Raw genomic sequence first — 16,737 nt, forward strand, 5'->3', positions numbered from 1 at the left:
GCTTACATGATCAGTGGTGTGTGTGTGTGTGTGTGTGTGTGTGTGTGTGTGTGTGTGCAGGGAAAGGAGCTCAGGTCCCCTGCAAGCGCAGCTCCTAACCACAGACAGTCAGTCTCTTCAGCTCCAACCTTTGCTTTAGTTAGTCCTTCATAGAAACTTGGATATGAGTGTTTTTATATAAGAATATACTATCATGGGCTGGAGAGATGGCTCAGTGGTTAAGAGCACTGACTGCTCTTCCAGATGTCCTGAGTTCAAATCCCAGCAACCACATGGTGACTCACAACCATCTGTAATGGGATCTGATGCCCTCTTCTTGTGTGTCTGAAGACAGCTATAGTCTGAAGATGAGCTACAGTGTACTCATAAACATAAAACAAACAAATAAATCTTTTAAAAAATATACAATTATATTTCCCTTAGAATTGGCTATCTATTTAATATCTTTCTTAGTTCAGAGACTTCTGCTTCAGTCTTTTATGTTAAAAAATTTAACCATCCAAAATGCTTAGATTTTCTCCAAAAAAGCTTGTTCCATTTCCCCAGCCAACAGTGACACCTTTTCAAATATCATCAGTAACTAGAGGTCTTTTTGCTTTCCTAATTTTTTCAAAGCTGAAAGATTAAAAGCAATGAAATGTGCTGTGTTTAAAGCTCTGCCTTTTCAGTACCCTTCAGTCCAAATGGGTTTTTTCAAGGATGCGTTGCCCATTTGTTCAGTCTTTTGAATTTGACATTAAATCATTTTTAATATGGTGTATATGTAAGAGTATGTGTATACATATTTTCTTATTTATTTGTGAAAGTGCTTTTTTTTTAAAGCTGGAAATTTTAACCTACTTTCCTCCCCAGAAACTGATCATTTAAAGCAGTAAATATATGAAACATTTAAAGAATTGAATCGTCTATTTTGAACCGAAAGGCACATAGAGCCATTTGTTCCCAACAAATAGGTGAAAATACATTTTAAGATGCATAAGGTATTCATAAAACAGCACTAGAGTAACTATGGTTTTTAGAGGATAATGGGTTGCCAGGTAACCCACTAATGGTGTACAAATCAAACTTGCCTAAACTTTATACAATTAAATAAAAATAAATGGTAGCCAGAGTACTTTAGAAATCATACTCACACACACATAAATGTAATCTGAAAAATATGCCTAAATTATTTGAGGAGAAAAAAGAAGCAATGTAGCAATTCCAACATACTCAAATTGACTGATGGCAAAAACCTAAGTCAAAGTCTGGGGCAAAAGCTGGGCGGTGGTGGCCCACACCTTTAATTCTGCCACGCAGGAGGCAGAGGCAGAGGCAGAGGCAGAGAGAGGCAGAGAGAGGCAGAGGCAGAGGCAGAGAGAGGCAGAGGCAGAGGCAGAGGCAGAGGCAGAGGCAGAGGCAGAGGCAGAGGCAGAGGCAGAGGCAGAGGCAGAGGCAGAGGCAGAGGCAGAGGCAGAGGCAGAGGCAGAGGCAGAGGCAGAGGCAGAGGCAGAGGCAGAGGCAGAGGCAGAGGCAGAGGCAGAGGCAGAGGCAGAGGCAGAGGCAGAGGCAGAGGCAGAGGCAGAGGCAGAGGCAGAGGCAGAGGCAGAGGCAGAGGCAGAGGCAGAGGCAGAGGCAGAGGCAGAGGCAGAGGCAGAGGCAGAGGCAGAGGCAGAGGCAGAGGCAGAGGCAGAGGCAGAGGCAGAGGCAGAGGCAGAGGCAGAGGCAGAGGCAGAGGCAGAGGCAGAGGCAGAGGCAGAGGCAGAGGCAGAGGCAGAGGCAGAGGCAGAGGCAGAGGCAGAGGCAGAGGCAGAGGCAGAGGCAGAGGCAGGTGGATTTCTGTGAGTCTGAGGCCAGCCCAGTCTACAGAGTGAGTTTTAGGACAGCTAGAGTTGCACAGAGAAACCCTGTGTTGAAAAACAAACACGCAAACAAGCAAAAAAAGGATAAAGAGTAGGTGGGACTTAGAGGAATATTTAGAGTTAAAATGAACTCTACTTAAGAATAATTAATATATATAGAACAACCAGGTTGCGCTTCCAACTATATCCTTAATAATATTTGTACTTATTCTTTGATCATCTTCTTTCTCCTAGATTCTCCACCTCTCTAACACCCAACTTTATATTCTTCTCTCTCTTAAAACAAAAACAAAAACAAAAAACCCCCCATGAGTCTAATTTGTGTTGCTCAGCCTCACCTGAGGCGTGGCTGCCCTGGAGTGTGTCTGATACCCAGCGCCATCCTGTTCATGGACACTGACTTCCCCTCTCCCAGAGTATCCCCTGGAATAGCTTCTTGACTAGGAGTGGGACCTTGTGTCCGCTTCTCTTCCTCTGCACTGAGATTATGTCTAGCTTGAGCCTGTGCGGGTCTTGTGCGTGCTGTCCAGTCTCTGAGTTTCCATGTGCATCAGTCTTATCGTATCATCTACCACCTCTGGCTCTTAAATCTTCCCAGCCTTCTGACCCCACGCAGATCCCTGACCCTTGCAGAGAGTGGGGTGCGATTTAGATACCTCACTTGGAGCTGAGCATTTGTGAAAGTGTTTTTTTTTTAAAGATTTATTTATTTTCTGTATGCAAGTACACTGTAGCTGTACAGATGGTTGTGAGCCTTCATGTAGTTATTGGAATTTTAGGACCTCTGCTCACTCCAGTCAACTCTGCTCGCTCAGTCCCTGCTTGCTCCAATCCAAAGATTTATTATTATATGTATGTACACTGTAGCTGTCTTCTGACATGTCAGAAGAGGGAGTCAGATCTCATTATGGGTGGTTGTGAGCCACCATGTGGTTGCTGGAATTTGAACTCAGGACCTTTGGAAGAGCAGTCAGTGCTCTTACCTGCTGAGCCATCTCACCAGCCCTGTGAAAGTGTTTTAAACATAATCCTTTGCTATATAAGTTGTGAACTTTGTGTGTATGTGTGTGTGTGTTTATCTTTTAACTTACAAAGTTATTTTAATAGTACAAGTTAAAATTATTTTCTTAATGGCCTGGAGGGATGGCTCAGTAGGTACTTGTCATTGTATCCCAGGAACAAACATAAAACCAGACATAATAGTGGCTGTCTGTATCCCAGGCAAGACCCGGAGGAGTCTCAGAAACTCATGGGCTGACTAGCTTGGTGTACACAGTGGCAAATACAAAGAGATCCTGTCTCAAACAAGGTGGATGATGAGAACCAACCCTCAAATTTCTCCTCCCACCTCTACACATGTACTGTGTTCTTGATATACACAGAAAATGTACACCCCCCCCCCACACACACATACAAGATTTTAAAAATTTAAAGTTTTTCTTAGATCAGTCTTTCTAGCCTTAACGGCATGCTTCAATTAGTTGGGTTTTGTTTTATTTTGTTTTTGAGTCAGTTTCTCTCCATGAAGGCCTAGCTGGCCTGGAACTCACTATGTAGATTACATTGGCTTTGCTTCTGCCTCTGCCTCCCAAGTGCTGTGATTAAAGGTGTGCACAAACCATAATCAGCCTAATTTGAACAAAACACAAGGTATTTTTTTCTTGTACTTTCTCTTGTAAAGACAAATGACTGTCAGAGGCCAAAATGTTGTGTGAACGTTTGATACATGTTTAAGCTCCTGAGAGGCCAGAGATAGGAAGCACCCAGAAATTGTGTAGAGAGGCTGGGGAATCTAATTTGAAACTGTGGTGGTCTGAGCAATGTTCTAGTTCTTGTTCTCTTGCTAGTTCTGGCAAGAAATTAGGGAGAACGCATTTATTCAGCTTACAGCTGCAGCCCATCATGGGAGGGAGTTCAGCAGAGGATAAGTTATTAGGGAATAATGGTTGTTATACATATGCTCACCTGCACACACACCCACCTCCTTTCTCACTTGCTTGTGCTCAGCTAGATTTCTCCATTTTTATAAAATGCAGGGTCCCTGTCTAGGGAATGGTGCTGCCCACAGTAGGTTGGGGCTTTCAACGTCAGTTAACTTAAAGACAACCACCCACAGACGTGCCCATAGGCCAACAGTCCTTCATCGAGACTCTCTTCCCAGGTGGTTCTGGGTCATGTCAAGGTGACAATGAAATCTAATGTCTCAGGATGTAAAGTTATTGAGTAGGAATCTTGGCTGCGTACCCCCAATCCCAAGCCCCGGGCATACACTGGGATAGCAACAGTTAGTGACAAGAAGCTAAGCTAAACACTTAGCTTTGGTCTTGAGAGCCAGGGCCATGTTGGGCCCAAGAAGGACCTCAATGGGTATTAGTGACCAAGAGATTTATTCTTAATTTTGCTTCCTATTCCAGATCTGTATGCGTAGTTTTTGAATGGTTGTATGTCTATTTGAGTTTAGACGCGTGTGGTCCTTGACTTTGTTTTATTTACAAATTCTTTTTACAGAAGTAGACAACGTGGCTCAATGTCACATTCAGCTTGCGCAGACTCTAAGAGAAGAGGCCAGGAAGATGGAAGAATTCCGGGAAAAGCAGAAGCTGCAGCGGAAAAAGGTTGGTTTTGTGTATGTGTTAAATATCGCCTTTCTTCTACAGAGAAGCCTCAGGTGTGTCTGTCAGGAAATTGCTCAGCATTTGGGAGGCAGAGGCAGACAGAGCTCTCTGTGAGTTCGAAGCCAGCCTGGTCTACATAGTGAGTTCCAGGACAGCAGGACAGTCTGACTCTGTCTCAAAACAAAACAAAACAAAACAACCAAACAAACAAGAAATAAGAACAAAAAACAAACAAAACCCCCAAACAGCTCAACTTAGTTCTCGCCCCCTGATACAATCATAAACTTTTTCTGGCTTGAGAAATTACATGTTGGAGTCTCCATGTAGAGATTCAGTCTAGGAGTGTGTGTCCCGCACCTCAGGCAAGTCTTCCTTTTATTTATTTATGTTTTTAAAAAGATTTATTTTATTTAAATGAGTACACTGTAGCTGTCTTCAGACACACCAGAAGAGGTCATCGGATCCCGTTACAGATGGTTGTGAGCTACCATGTGGTCTCTGGGAATTGAACTCAGGACCTCTGGAAGAGCAGTCAGTGCTCTTAACCACTGAGCCATCTCTCTAGCCCCAAGTCTTCCTTTTATCCTTGTACAAATAGTTGAGTTAGCAAAGTGCTTCCCACACAAGCATGAGGCTGTGAGTTCAAATGTCAAGAACTTGGGTAAAATTCTTGCGTGACGTGACGCAGTGGTTCTGTGTGCGAGTCTCCTCTTCAGATCTACTGCTCCTGTTAAGAAGATGGCCGGAGATCCCTTTAGCCCCATCAGCAGGATCTAGCACATCCTAGCTAGTGAGCTTCCAGATCACACCCTTCTGAGCAAGGTCATAGAGGAGGGTGAAGAACTGGGGGAGACTCACACCTTCCTTGATGTTCACGATGCTTTAGAATAATCCTGTTCTAGAACTAGAGGAACCATGGCCCTGGGAAATTCAAGTTGGCTTGTCTTCACAGCAGCTCTGGAGAGGTTCCTTTTTATGTAAACATGTGTTAATGGCTGTTTTATGTGTATGATTGCCCTGTATATGTGTGCCACATGTGTACCTGGTGCCGGTGGAACCGGAAGAGAGCATGAAATACCTTGGCATTGGAGTTATAGACTGTTGGGAGTTGAACCCTGGTCTTCTATAAGAGCAGCCAATGGTGTTAACTGCTTAGCTATCTCTCCAGCAGCCATGAGACTCTTTTTCTTTTTCTTTTTTGGCTTTTCCAGACAGGGTTTCTCTGTGTAGCCCTGGCTGTTCTGGAACTCATTTTGTAGACCAGGCTGGCCTCAAACTCAAAGATCCACTTTTGTTTTTGTTTTCTTTTGCCTTCCAAATGCTGGAATCAAAGTTATAATAAATGTTTGGTGACTTAGAGAAATCCAGAAATAAATCCAAATTTATATTATAATATTATTTAGACCAGAGCAGCCACAATTTTGATTATTTTGTTCCTGAAAAACCTCTACATGCAGATTTTAGCCAATTAGAGCTCGCACAAGAATGAATGTCTTTAAAGACTAGAAGGCTGACACCAGATTCAGGTCTCCGTGGACATTTGGGGACTTGTCGTCCCCCGTCCCCCCCCAGTGAAATCCTTATTGCATCCTAGCTTTTGACTCTAGCGGATGTTGAGTTTACAGTCTATGCCCATCCATCCACCGCCAGGACTAAGGCTGATTCCTACCCTAACTTCTCAAGATGAGCAACTTTGCTTGCAGTTTCCAGTTGGAATCTGGGTTGCTCTGAGTTTGCCCACAGCAACTTAAGGGCCTCCCTGTCTTACGTCTGCCATAATTTCATGAGCTGCCTTTTTCCTTTGTTTGCTCGGGACAGCTTCCCCCTCAGGAGTGCTAGGACTACAGACATGTGCCTAAGAGCCGCTGGTTGCCCAGCCCTGCCTCTTCCTGTTTCTCAGCCAGCGCTTGCTTGCGCAATGTCACCATGAAGGAAGGACGGACACAGGAGGTTAAGGAACGAACGCTGTATCAATCCCTTCCACATGTTCTCTCCGACGATCGCATCTCTCCCAGTCTTACGCCAAGTGGAATTATGCATGCCATACTCATTGGATAGCACACCCTTATGTCTGTTTTAGGAAATTATAGGTTATTTTGTTTTCTTGTGAGATGGGGTCTCCCTGGGTAACCCTGGCTGCTCTGGAGATAATTCTGTCTCTGCCTCCCTAGTGCTGGGATGAAAGGTGTGCACCACCATGCCTGGTAGGCTTTTTAAAAGTTACTTTTTATTTATTGATTTGAAATATATTTTTAATTGAAATAAAATTACATCACTCCCCGACCCCCTTTATCCTCCAGCCTCCCCCTCACCCCCACCCCCAGCGCCACAAAGTAATTTTTAAATTTTTAATTGTTATACATGTGTGTCTCTGTGTGGATTTGTGCACATGTGTGTGGGTGCCCCATGGAGGCATTGAATCCCCTGGAACTGGATTTAACGACCTGACATGGGCACTGGAGCCAAAGTTGGGTCCTCTAAATTGCTAGTTCTCTGCTGTCCTGAGTGACAATTTTTGTACTTTCTTTTATTTACTCTTCTTTATTCCTTCCTTCCTTCCTTCCTTTCTTCCCCTTCCCCTTCCCCTTCCCCTTCCCCTTCCCCTTCCCCTTCCCCTTCCCCTTCCCCTTCCCCTTCCCCTTCCCCTTCCCCCTTCCCCTTCCCCTTCCCCTTCCCCCTTCCCTTCCCTTCCCTTCCCTTCCCTTCCCTTCCCTTCCCTTCCCTTCCCTTCCCTTCCCTTCTCTTCTCTTTTCTTTTCTTTTCTTGAGACAGGGTTTCTTGCATAGCCCTGGTTATCCTGGAACTCACAGAGATCTGCCTGTCTCTGCCACCTGAGTGCTGGAACTAGTGGCATGTGCCACCACCTCTGGCTGAAATGACAGCAAAATAACTTGGAGTTTGGAAAGATGGCTCAGCAGCTGGGTGTGTACAGCCACCGCAGGGGATCTGAGTTAACTTCTCAGCATCCATGGTAGATGTCTCATTTGTAACTCAGCTCCAGGGGCCTATGATCCTTCTGGCCTCCATAGCACCTGCATTTACACACACATGCTCACACACAGACAGGCACAGACATACAATAAATACAAACTATAAGCTGTGTGCAGTGGCATCTATCTTAGCACCTTGGAGACAGAGGCAGGCTAGTTAGTCCCTGTGAATTCAAGGATAAGTCTGGTTCCAGGCCAGTACGAGTTACCCAGTATGGCCTTGTCTCAAAAGGATAGGAAGAAAAAAAATTAATTAAAAAGTTAAGGAGATAGCATGTCTTGTGTGGAAACAGTAAAAAACTTAAAGGGGGGGGCCTGGAGAGATGGCTCAGTGGTTAAGAGCACCCACTGCTCTTCCAGAGGTCCTGAATTCAAATCCCAGCAACCACATGGTGGCTCACAACCATCTGTAATGAGATCTGACACCCTCTTCTGGAGTGTCTGAAGACAGCTACAGTGGTACTTACATATAATAAGAAAATAAATCTTAAAAAAAAACTTAACAAAGAAGAATGAAACCTAAGTCAACTGGACTCTGCACAGATAATTCCTAAAGGAGGTGTTCCTTCACGGCGTCAGCAGCCCTGGCCCTAGTGGGGAAACCCGCTAGCTCTGCATGGCTTCTGGAACATTCCTGCTAATGTTACATAGACCCCAGCAGCAGAACAGCAAGTGCTCAGTTGAAGTTCCATTTGCAGCGGGGGACACTTTCAAAACATTGAAAAGTCCAATGTCTACTAAGAAAATTGTGTTATGTGTTACACAATGAGGTCTGGGGTGACTTTGAGCAATTTTTTTTTTTTAGAACCTATTTTAGGGGGGAAAATGTGCCAATGCTAACTTCCCCTTTATGAGTTGTCACACTGCATCTCTGGTCTTCCACTTCTTGGAAATGGAGCCATTTCTACTTACCACAGGCTCTAGCTGGTTGCTTATTTCTCTCTCCTGTCTTTTTCCCTCATGCTGTTGGTTATGGTCTCGGTTATGCTAGGCAGGTAAGGTATTATACTTGAGTTGTGTCTCCACACCTAATTTACTGATTTATTTAAAAAAAAACTAATAAACTTTTAAGTAGAATGTTTTCTGCCTTTAAAAAACATATATTTTTTTAAGATTTTAAAAATTATTTTTAAAGTTTAAAGTTTTTTGTTTTGTTTTTGTTTCTCTGTGTAGCCCTGGCTGTCCTGGAACTCACTTTGTAGACCAGGCTGGCCTCGAACTCAGAAATCCACCTGCCTCTGCCTCCTGAGTGCTGGGATTAAAGGCGTGTGCCACCATGCCCGGCTTAAAGTTATTTTTAACCAGGTGTAGTGATACAAGCTTTAATCCCAGCACTTAGGAGGCAGTGGCAGGCAGATATTTGTGAGTTTAAGGCCCACCTGGTCTACATAGTGAGTTCCAGGACAGCCAGAGCTACACAGTGAGACTCTTGTCTCAAAAAAACAAAACAAAACAAAACAAAAACAATCTTAATCTTACATCGATTAGTGTCTTATCTGCATGCGTCTGTATACTATGTTTGTGTCTGTCGTCTGTGGAGGTTAGGGAGATGTCAGAGAGTCCCTTGAACAGGGGCTACAGATGTTATAAGCGACCATGTGTGTACTGGAATTGAACCCAGAGCCTCAGCAAGAGCAAAGAGTGCTCTTAATTGCTGAATCATCATTCTAGTCCTGTTTTCTGATCTCTGTGACTGTGTGTGTGTGTATGTATGTATGTATGTATGTGAGTGTGTGTGTGTGTGTGTGTGTATGTATGTATGTGAGTGTGTATGTGCACATGTGCATGGGCAAACATGCATCTGATGTATATGTGTACATGCCATGGTGTACATGGCATGTACACATATACATGGAGTATATGTGGAAATCAGCGGACAACTTGCAAGAGGCAGTTCTCTTCTCCCATTGAGGTCACCGCGAGTGAGGTCACCCTGGAGGTGAGGACGGGCTCGAGAAGACTTAGGTCAAGGTTCCTTAGCAGATTGACATGGCCCTGACATGGAACCACTGACTCCAAGTGGTCTTGAGAAATGCATGTCACCTCAGTGACCAGAAACCGCCCGTATCTCCTTAGAGTCAATAGCTGCTTTTTAGGATCTTGACAACTTTCAAATACTGGTGTGCCTGAGAAGGCAGAGGGGGGTGATGGGAAGTGAAGAGGTTGTATAAGTCACTCACCACTGAGAAGTGTCTAAAATAGATGCTGTATAGAACTTGGAGATAACTTAGACAAATTGGGCTATCAATTATAAACTGGTGCCAACCATCAACTAGACAATTAGCAAAGTGTATATTTATTTGGACTAAAAAGGTCGCGGCAAAGCCTAGCAATCCTGATTGATCTGCTCAAGTAGCCTCGGCAAACCAGCTGTAATTATTAAAGGAGTAAAGCTAACCCTTTTTTTAAAAAAAGATTTATTTATTTATTTTATGTATATGAGTACACTGTATCTGTACAGATGGCCGTGAGCCTTCATGTGGTTGTTAGGAATTGAATTTAGGACCTCTGCTCACTCCAGTCAACCCTGCTCGCTCAGTCCCAGCTCACCCTTGTCCAAAGATTTATTTATTATTATACATAAGTACACTGTAGTTGTCTTCAGACCTACCAGAAGAGGGCATCAGATCTCATTATGGGTGGTTGTGAGCCACCATGTGGTTGCTGGGATTTGAACTCAGGACCTTTGGAAGAGCAGTCAGTGTTCTTACCCGCTGAGCCATCTTGCCAGCCCCTAAAGCTAACTCTTGATGGCAGAGCCACCTAGTCAGTTATGTGAACCTCAGCTCCCCAGCAGCTGTGGCCAGGGTCTGTCATAGGTCTTGTGTTCATGTGGGACTCATGTTGGAGACTGCCACTGTGCCTGTATTGTCTTCCTCCTTAGCAGAGGAATAGCTACTTCCTGCTATCTCTCTTTCAGAGAAAGCTAGAAGATGAATTCTGGGCTCCTTGAAGCTCCTCTGAGGGTATTTCATTTATCCCATTTGAAGTGAGACCACCCTAACTAAGCATTTCATCCAAATATCCTGAAACGCCATGCAAGCTTGTCTGTTCTGATGATTCGTGTGTCGCTACCTTCCAGCAATGTAGTTTTCCTATTTGCTGACTGTCTTTGTTGCTTTTCCATGGCAGTGTAGATACCATGGAAACAAAGCAACACATAGAAGAAAAAGTTTATTGCTGCTTACAGCTTTACAGGGTGATCCATGACTTCATGGCAGGAAACGTGGCAACAGACAGACAGGCATGGCACTGGAACAGAAGCTGGGTGGTTACCGCTGATATAACCATGGGGCCGAGAGAGAGCTAGCTGGGAATGGTGTGGGCATAAAGCCTGCTCCCAGTGACACACCTCCTCTAAACAAGGCCACACCTCCTTATCCTTCCCAAACAGTTCCACCAATGGGGGACCGAGCGTTCAAATCTGTGAGCCTAGGAAGGCCATCCTCATTCTGGTCTCCACACTGATTGACTGAGATTTTTGGACTCACAAGTTGCTTGCCATCAGGAAAATGGAGATGTAGCATGTTCACAGAAGAGATACTGTGATCATGAAACATAGCGGTGCTGGATAATGGGAAGTATTTATCATAAATACCTTCCTGAAACCAAAGTTCTTTGGTTCTAGAGTCACAGAGGAAAGCCCTCCATGGTGACCAGTGAGTTCCTGGTCATGTCTTGAGTGTTCAGGGCCGGCCGCGTGAATGCCCAGGTTAAATGACAAGTAGAGTCATTAGCAGGGGAACATGGCCGAGTCACAGTCATTAGGCTGTGAGCCTCTGTACTGTTCTGTCCTCATTTGTAAGGTGGGAATGATAAACAGCACACTTGGCTTCTGGGTGCTGTGAGGACTAAACAGGAAAACCCACAGCGAAGGCGTAGCCCTCAAGACAAGCTGCGCTTAAAGTAACTTACGGTTTTTATTGACAGTGCCCTGTGTTCTCTTTTACAGACAGAAACAATAATGGATGCTGCCCACAAGCAAAGGAACGCACAGTTCAAGAAAGCCATGGATGTGAGTCACGCCTGCTCCTGCTGTCATAGTAGTGACATCAACTGAGATTCTGTGCATGAGTGTGTCCCTGCTCAAGGGAAGTTCCTACTTTGTCAGCTATTGGTGTGATGTTAAGGGAAACACTTGGCTCTCCTTCCTGTTCAGGCCTTAGGAAGCTTGAAGATGGGAGAGTGGGTGTAACAGGGCGCTGTTTCCAGTTAGCTGGTGCAGAGCTCTGTCCTCTGGCATGGCATGGCATGGCATGGCATGGCTGCTGCCTTCTAAGTCTGTGGCTACCAACATCCCTGGCAAGAGTAGACCCAGTAACATTCCCTCCTACAGGAGAGAGAGGTCCACAGGGCAGAAAATGAATGACCACAGTGTCAAAGGGTTTCACAAAGCAATGCTTTCAACCAGGACACATGGGCAGATACAGCTCTGGAGAGGGGCAGACTTTTTTCCTATGGTATAGGTACCCATATGTTGTCCCTGCTTCTGTAGGCGACCCTTCACCCTTGTTGCTGTAAATATCTGCTGTCAAACTCACTAGTTCACCAAGCTAAGAGTTGAGTGGAATCATCTCTTTGTCTGCTGTTGGTGCCTGATGGGGGGTGAGTGGGTGTTTGTTTATCTCTGCTGGAGAAGTTAACATGACACCTGGAAAAAAAAAACAAGTCTACTTAAATATTTTAGGCTGTGATAATAAAAATCACGTGACACACACACATTTATACACACAAATGTACACACATAAATATTCACAGATACACAGGCATAATACATACATACATACATACATATATACAAATACACACACATAAAGACATGTACATATAGATAAACACACTCTCTCCCTCCTTCATACATATGTGTGTGTGTGCGCGAGTGTGCATGTGTGTGTATGTGTGAGATAGAGAGGACATGCAGCTACCCTCCATGCATGCAGTACATGTGTAGAAGTCAGAGGACAACTTTCTGTAGTTGGCTCTATCCTTCCATAGTGTGGATTTTAGGGATCCAACTGGGGTTGTCAGGCTTGGGGGTGCGAGTCCTCAGCTCTCTCTGTAATTCCTTTCTCTTTGCTTTGTTTCTTGTGGTGAAACACATGCCATGAGACTTCCATTTGAGACAAATGTACTTGTCTGGGTCTGGCTGATCTTGCTTACTATAATCTCCAGTCCCACTCCTTTTCCTGCGCGTGACACAATTGTATTCTTCCGTATTGTTGTGTCAAGCCCGTCTGTGATACTGTCCTGGTTTCACACTTTCTGATTGCCGATGGGCCAGGGACCCCGGGATTGTACTGTCACAGTTCTTTCCCCTCAGCTCCTCAGTTCCCACGGTTCCCCTCAGTTCCCACGGTTCCCCTCAGTTCCCACAGTTCTTTCCTCCTTCTCCCTTTTGGTTCTCACTGTTCCCAGTAAGGAATCTGTGTCACTCAAGTTGCTTTTTCTTTAAGATAAGATGTCATTACTGTCATTGTTTTAAGACATTTTCTTTGTCTTGAGCTTTTAGTAATTCAGTCATATGCCTCGGTGCCTTTAGGATCTTCTAGTTTGAAGTTTAGTTACCATCAATCTGGAGGTTACATCTTTTTAAAAAGTTGGAATCTCCCCAGTTAAGTGTATTTTTAGCCTGTCTTCTCTTCTGAGATTCCAAGTCCATGAGTGCTGGCTTGCTTCTCTTTGTACAAAAGGTCCCAGAGGCTCTGTTAAATTCTCTCAGCCTCTTTTCTGTCTTTAGTGATCTTTACTCTTGATCGCCAGTGTGATTGGATTTAAAACACCAAGGGTGTTAATGACGTTTACCTTGGAGTTTTGTTTGTTTTTTCTGTGAAGGTCTTTCCCCCGAGGCTGAATTCATGATGGACGTCACGCCCTGAACTTGGTGACACCATCCTGCAGCCTGGGCTGAGTCTGAATCAAAAACGGGAAAGGGACAAAGCCCGTTGATCACAGCCATTCCCCTGGTCCAATGCTCTGAGCTGTGAGGAGGGCCAGGCTCTGTTGTCATGGACTCCACTGTACCTTCCCTGCCACAATGGACTGTGACCTAAAGTTAATGCCACCAGCTGCCTTTTGGTCACTTCCATGAGAAAATGCCAAACACACTCTTGCTCACCCTGGGCAATGTCCACACTTTGCTGTTCATTCAGCCATCATCTCCTCTCTTCTCTTCCTCACGGGGCTTCTGTGTTTCTAAGCTACTTTTCAGCTCTAAGATTCCTCTTGGCTTCCCTTCATCTTCCCTTTCATTGCTTAGCTCTTCTGTAGCTTTGCCAGGCTGTTTAGCTTCAGATTGCTTGGGTGGGTGGTTGTAGAATTACCTTTGCAGTCAGGTAATTCTTTTTTTTTTTAATTTAATTTTATTTTTATTAGGTATTTTCCTCGTTTACATTTTCAATGCTATCCCAAAAGTCCGCCATACCCACCCCCCCAATCCACTACCCACCCACTCCCCCGTTTTGGCCCTGGGGTTCCCCTGTACTGGGGCATATACAGTTTGCAAGTCCAATGGGCCTCTCTTTGCAGTGATGGCCAACTAGGCCATCTTTTGATACATATGCAGCTAGAGTCAAGAGCTCCAGGATACTGGTTAGTTCATAATGTTGTCCCACCTATAGGGTTGCAGTTCCCTTTAGCTCCTTGGGTAATTTCTCTAGCTCCTCCATTGGGGGCCGTGTGACCCCTCCAATAGCTGACTGTGAGCATCCACTTCTGTGTTTGCTAGGCCCCGGCATAGTCTCACAAGAGACAGCTCTATCTGGGTCCTTTCAGCAAAATCTTGCTAGTGTATGCAATGGTGTCAGCATTTGGGAGCTGATTATGGGATGGATCCCTGCATATGGCAATCACTAGATGGTCCATCCTTTCGTCACAGCTCCAAATTTTGTCTCTGTAACTCCTTCAATGGGTGTTTAGTTCCCATTTCTAAGAAGGGGCAAAGTGTCCACACTTTGGTCTTCGTTCTTCATGAATTTCATGTGTTTAGCAAGTTGTATCTTATATCTTGGGTATCCTAAGTTTCTGGGCTAATATCCACTTATCAGTGAGTACATATTGTGCGAGTTCCTTTGTGTTTGGGTTACCTCACTCAGGATGATGCCCTCCAGGTCCATCCATTTGCCTAGGAATTTCATAAATTCATTTTTTTTTCCATTTTTTATTAGGTATTTAACTCATTTACATTTCCAATGCTATACCAAAAGTCCCCCATATCCACCCACCCCCACTCCCCTGCCCACCCACTCCCCCTTTTTGGCCCTGGTATTCCCCTGTACTGGGGCATATAATGAATTTTCTCAATGGAGGAGCTAGAGAAAATTCATTTTTTTAAATAGCTAAGTAGTATTCCATTGTGTAAATGTACCACATTTTCTGTATCCATTCCTCTGTTGAGGGGCATCTGGGTTCTTTCCAGCATCTGGCTATTATAAATAAGGCTGCTATGAAGCAGTCAGGTAATTCTAACATCTGTTGGAATCTGTTGGTTGCTTTTGTCCATTCTGTTTGATATTTTTTTCCCCTAACTCTTGGTTTGGGTGATATTCAGTTGATTTGGTATATTTACAGTATCACTGAAAAGCTTTGGGTTACTTAAGTCCTGTTTAGCTGGTTTCCTGTGATAGCCCTCCCGCACGGGGAGAGGCAAGTGCCTTATCACTGCTATCTAGGGGATAAGAGGTCAACTTCCCCTCTGGCCACAGCAGAAGCTCTGACTTCTCATTGCCCCAACTCTGGAGGGGGGGTGGTGGTTATTATCAAGTAGCTCATGTTCCCCAAGTGGTGGCCACTGCTTCATGGAAGAAGAGATACTGCAGTTCCTGTCACTGATGGTCCTTCAACAGGGAGTTGGTGTCCCTTGGAGCCTGGTAAACAGATGATCTTAAACTCCTTACTCAGGTGGCCTCTCCCTGGCAGGGGCTGGTTCTTTATCTTTCAACACTAATTTTTAAAAGGGAGGTTTTTTTTCCAATATGTTTTTTGGTTATAAATATGACCAAAAAATCTCAACAATATTATGCTAAGAATCTAAGACTTTACCTCCAGGAATCATCCAGAAACCAGAAGAGCAAAAGCATGAACTGTCCATTAACTGTAATAATGAGAACTATAATGATTTAATGACTGAAAATGGAAGAAGGGCTATTTATAGCAGGTAGCCTTTAAAATATGTTTAGCGCCATGCCTGATGGCTCATGCCTTAAACCCCAACACTTGGGAAGCAGAGGCAGGTGGATCTCAATGACTTCAAGGTCAGCCTTGGTCTACATAACAAGTTCCAAGTTAGCCCAGGCTACATAGAGAGTCATCTCTCAAAACAACAAGAACAATAACAACCAATCATAAGGGTCAGCTAGATGGCTCAGCAGTTAAGAGCAGCTGCGTGCTTGCAGAGGACTAGTATTTAGTTTCTGGGGCTCATAACTGCCTGTAACTCGGCACCAGGGTATTTGGTGCCCTTTTCTAACCTCCAGGAGCATTGCACTTGAGTCCATAGCGAGCATTGCACTTGAGTCCATAGCGATCACCTGCACACCATACAGACACACAGAGTTAAAGATAAAATTAAAACGATCGATCTGTAAAAATACACAATTATGAAGAATATGTTACAACATGGAAAAAACTACTTAACATACTTTATTAAACAATATAAGAGAAAAATAAGTAATTTAATAACGTTAAATTTTAAGACACCTTTAAGTGAAAATGATATGCTTGGGTATATATATTCCAATATTTATTTTCTGCATGTGTAGGGGGTCAAGAACAACCAGAAAGAATAGATTCTTTCCTTCTTCATGTGGGTCAGGGACTGAACTTAGGTTGTGAAGCACTTACCATCTGGGTCATCTTGTGATCCAACTTTTATGAGAAGGGGGTGGGTGTTTGTGACTTATATACCATACAGCTGTTCAATGTTTCTTTTTCCTTCTTTTTAAAGAATTATTTATTTATTTTATGTATGTGAGTGCACAGTATGCTCTCTTCAGACACACCAGAAGAGGGCATCAAATCCCATTACAGATGGTTGTGAGCCACCATATAGTTGCTGGGAATTGAACTCAAGACCTCTGAAAGATCAGTCAATACTCTTAATCAATCGCTGAGCCATCTCTCCAGCTGCCCTGTTTAGTGTTTCTAATGCATGCTGCATTTTTACAAATCAGTTAAAAGGGCTCAGGCTATAGTTCAGTTGCAGGCACCATGAGCTCCAGGTTCAATCCCTAGTACTAAAAACTCAATGAAAACCCTCAATATTCCTGGCAGATTGCAAAATATAAATATTTGGAA

The 16,737-nt window shown here is 44.1% G+C and overlaps 1 protein-coding gene across 1 annotated transcript in view; it reads left to right on the plus strand.

Annotated features, from left to right (window-relative positions):
* The window catches only part of Pstpip2 (proline-serine-threonine phosphatase-interacting protein 2), a gene marked incomplete at its 3' end in the record, with an annotated part of 88,330 nt that overhangs the window by 55,899 nt on the left and 15,694 nt on the right, over nt 1–16,737 (plus strand). The window contains 2 exon segments of the mRNA NM_013831.4: nt 4,350–4,456; nt 11,399–11,461. Of these exon segments, the coding sequence (NP_038859.3) occupies nt 4,350–4,456; nt 11,399–11,461 (170 nt within the window).

Source organism: Mus musculus, chromosome 18 (genome assembly GCF_000001635.26).
Source record: "Mus musculus strain C57BL/6J chromosome 18, GRCm38.p6 C57BL/6J".
Taxonomy (NCBI): domain Eukaryota; kingdom Metazoa; phylum Chordata; class Mammalia; order Rodentia; family Muridae; genus Mus; species Mus musculus.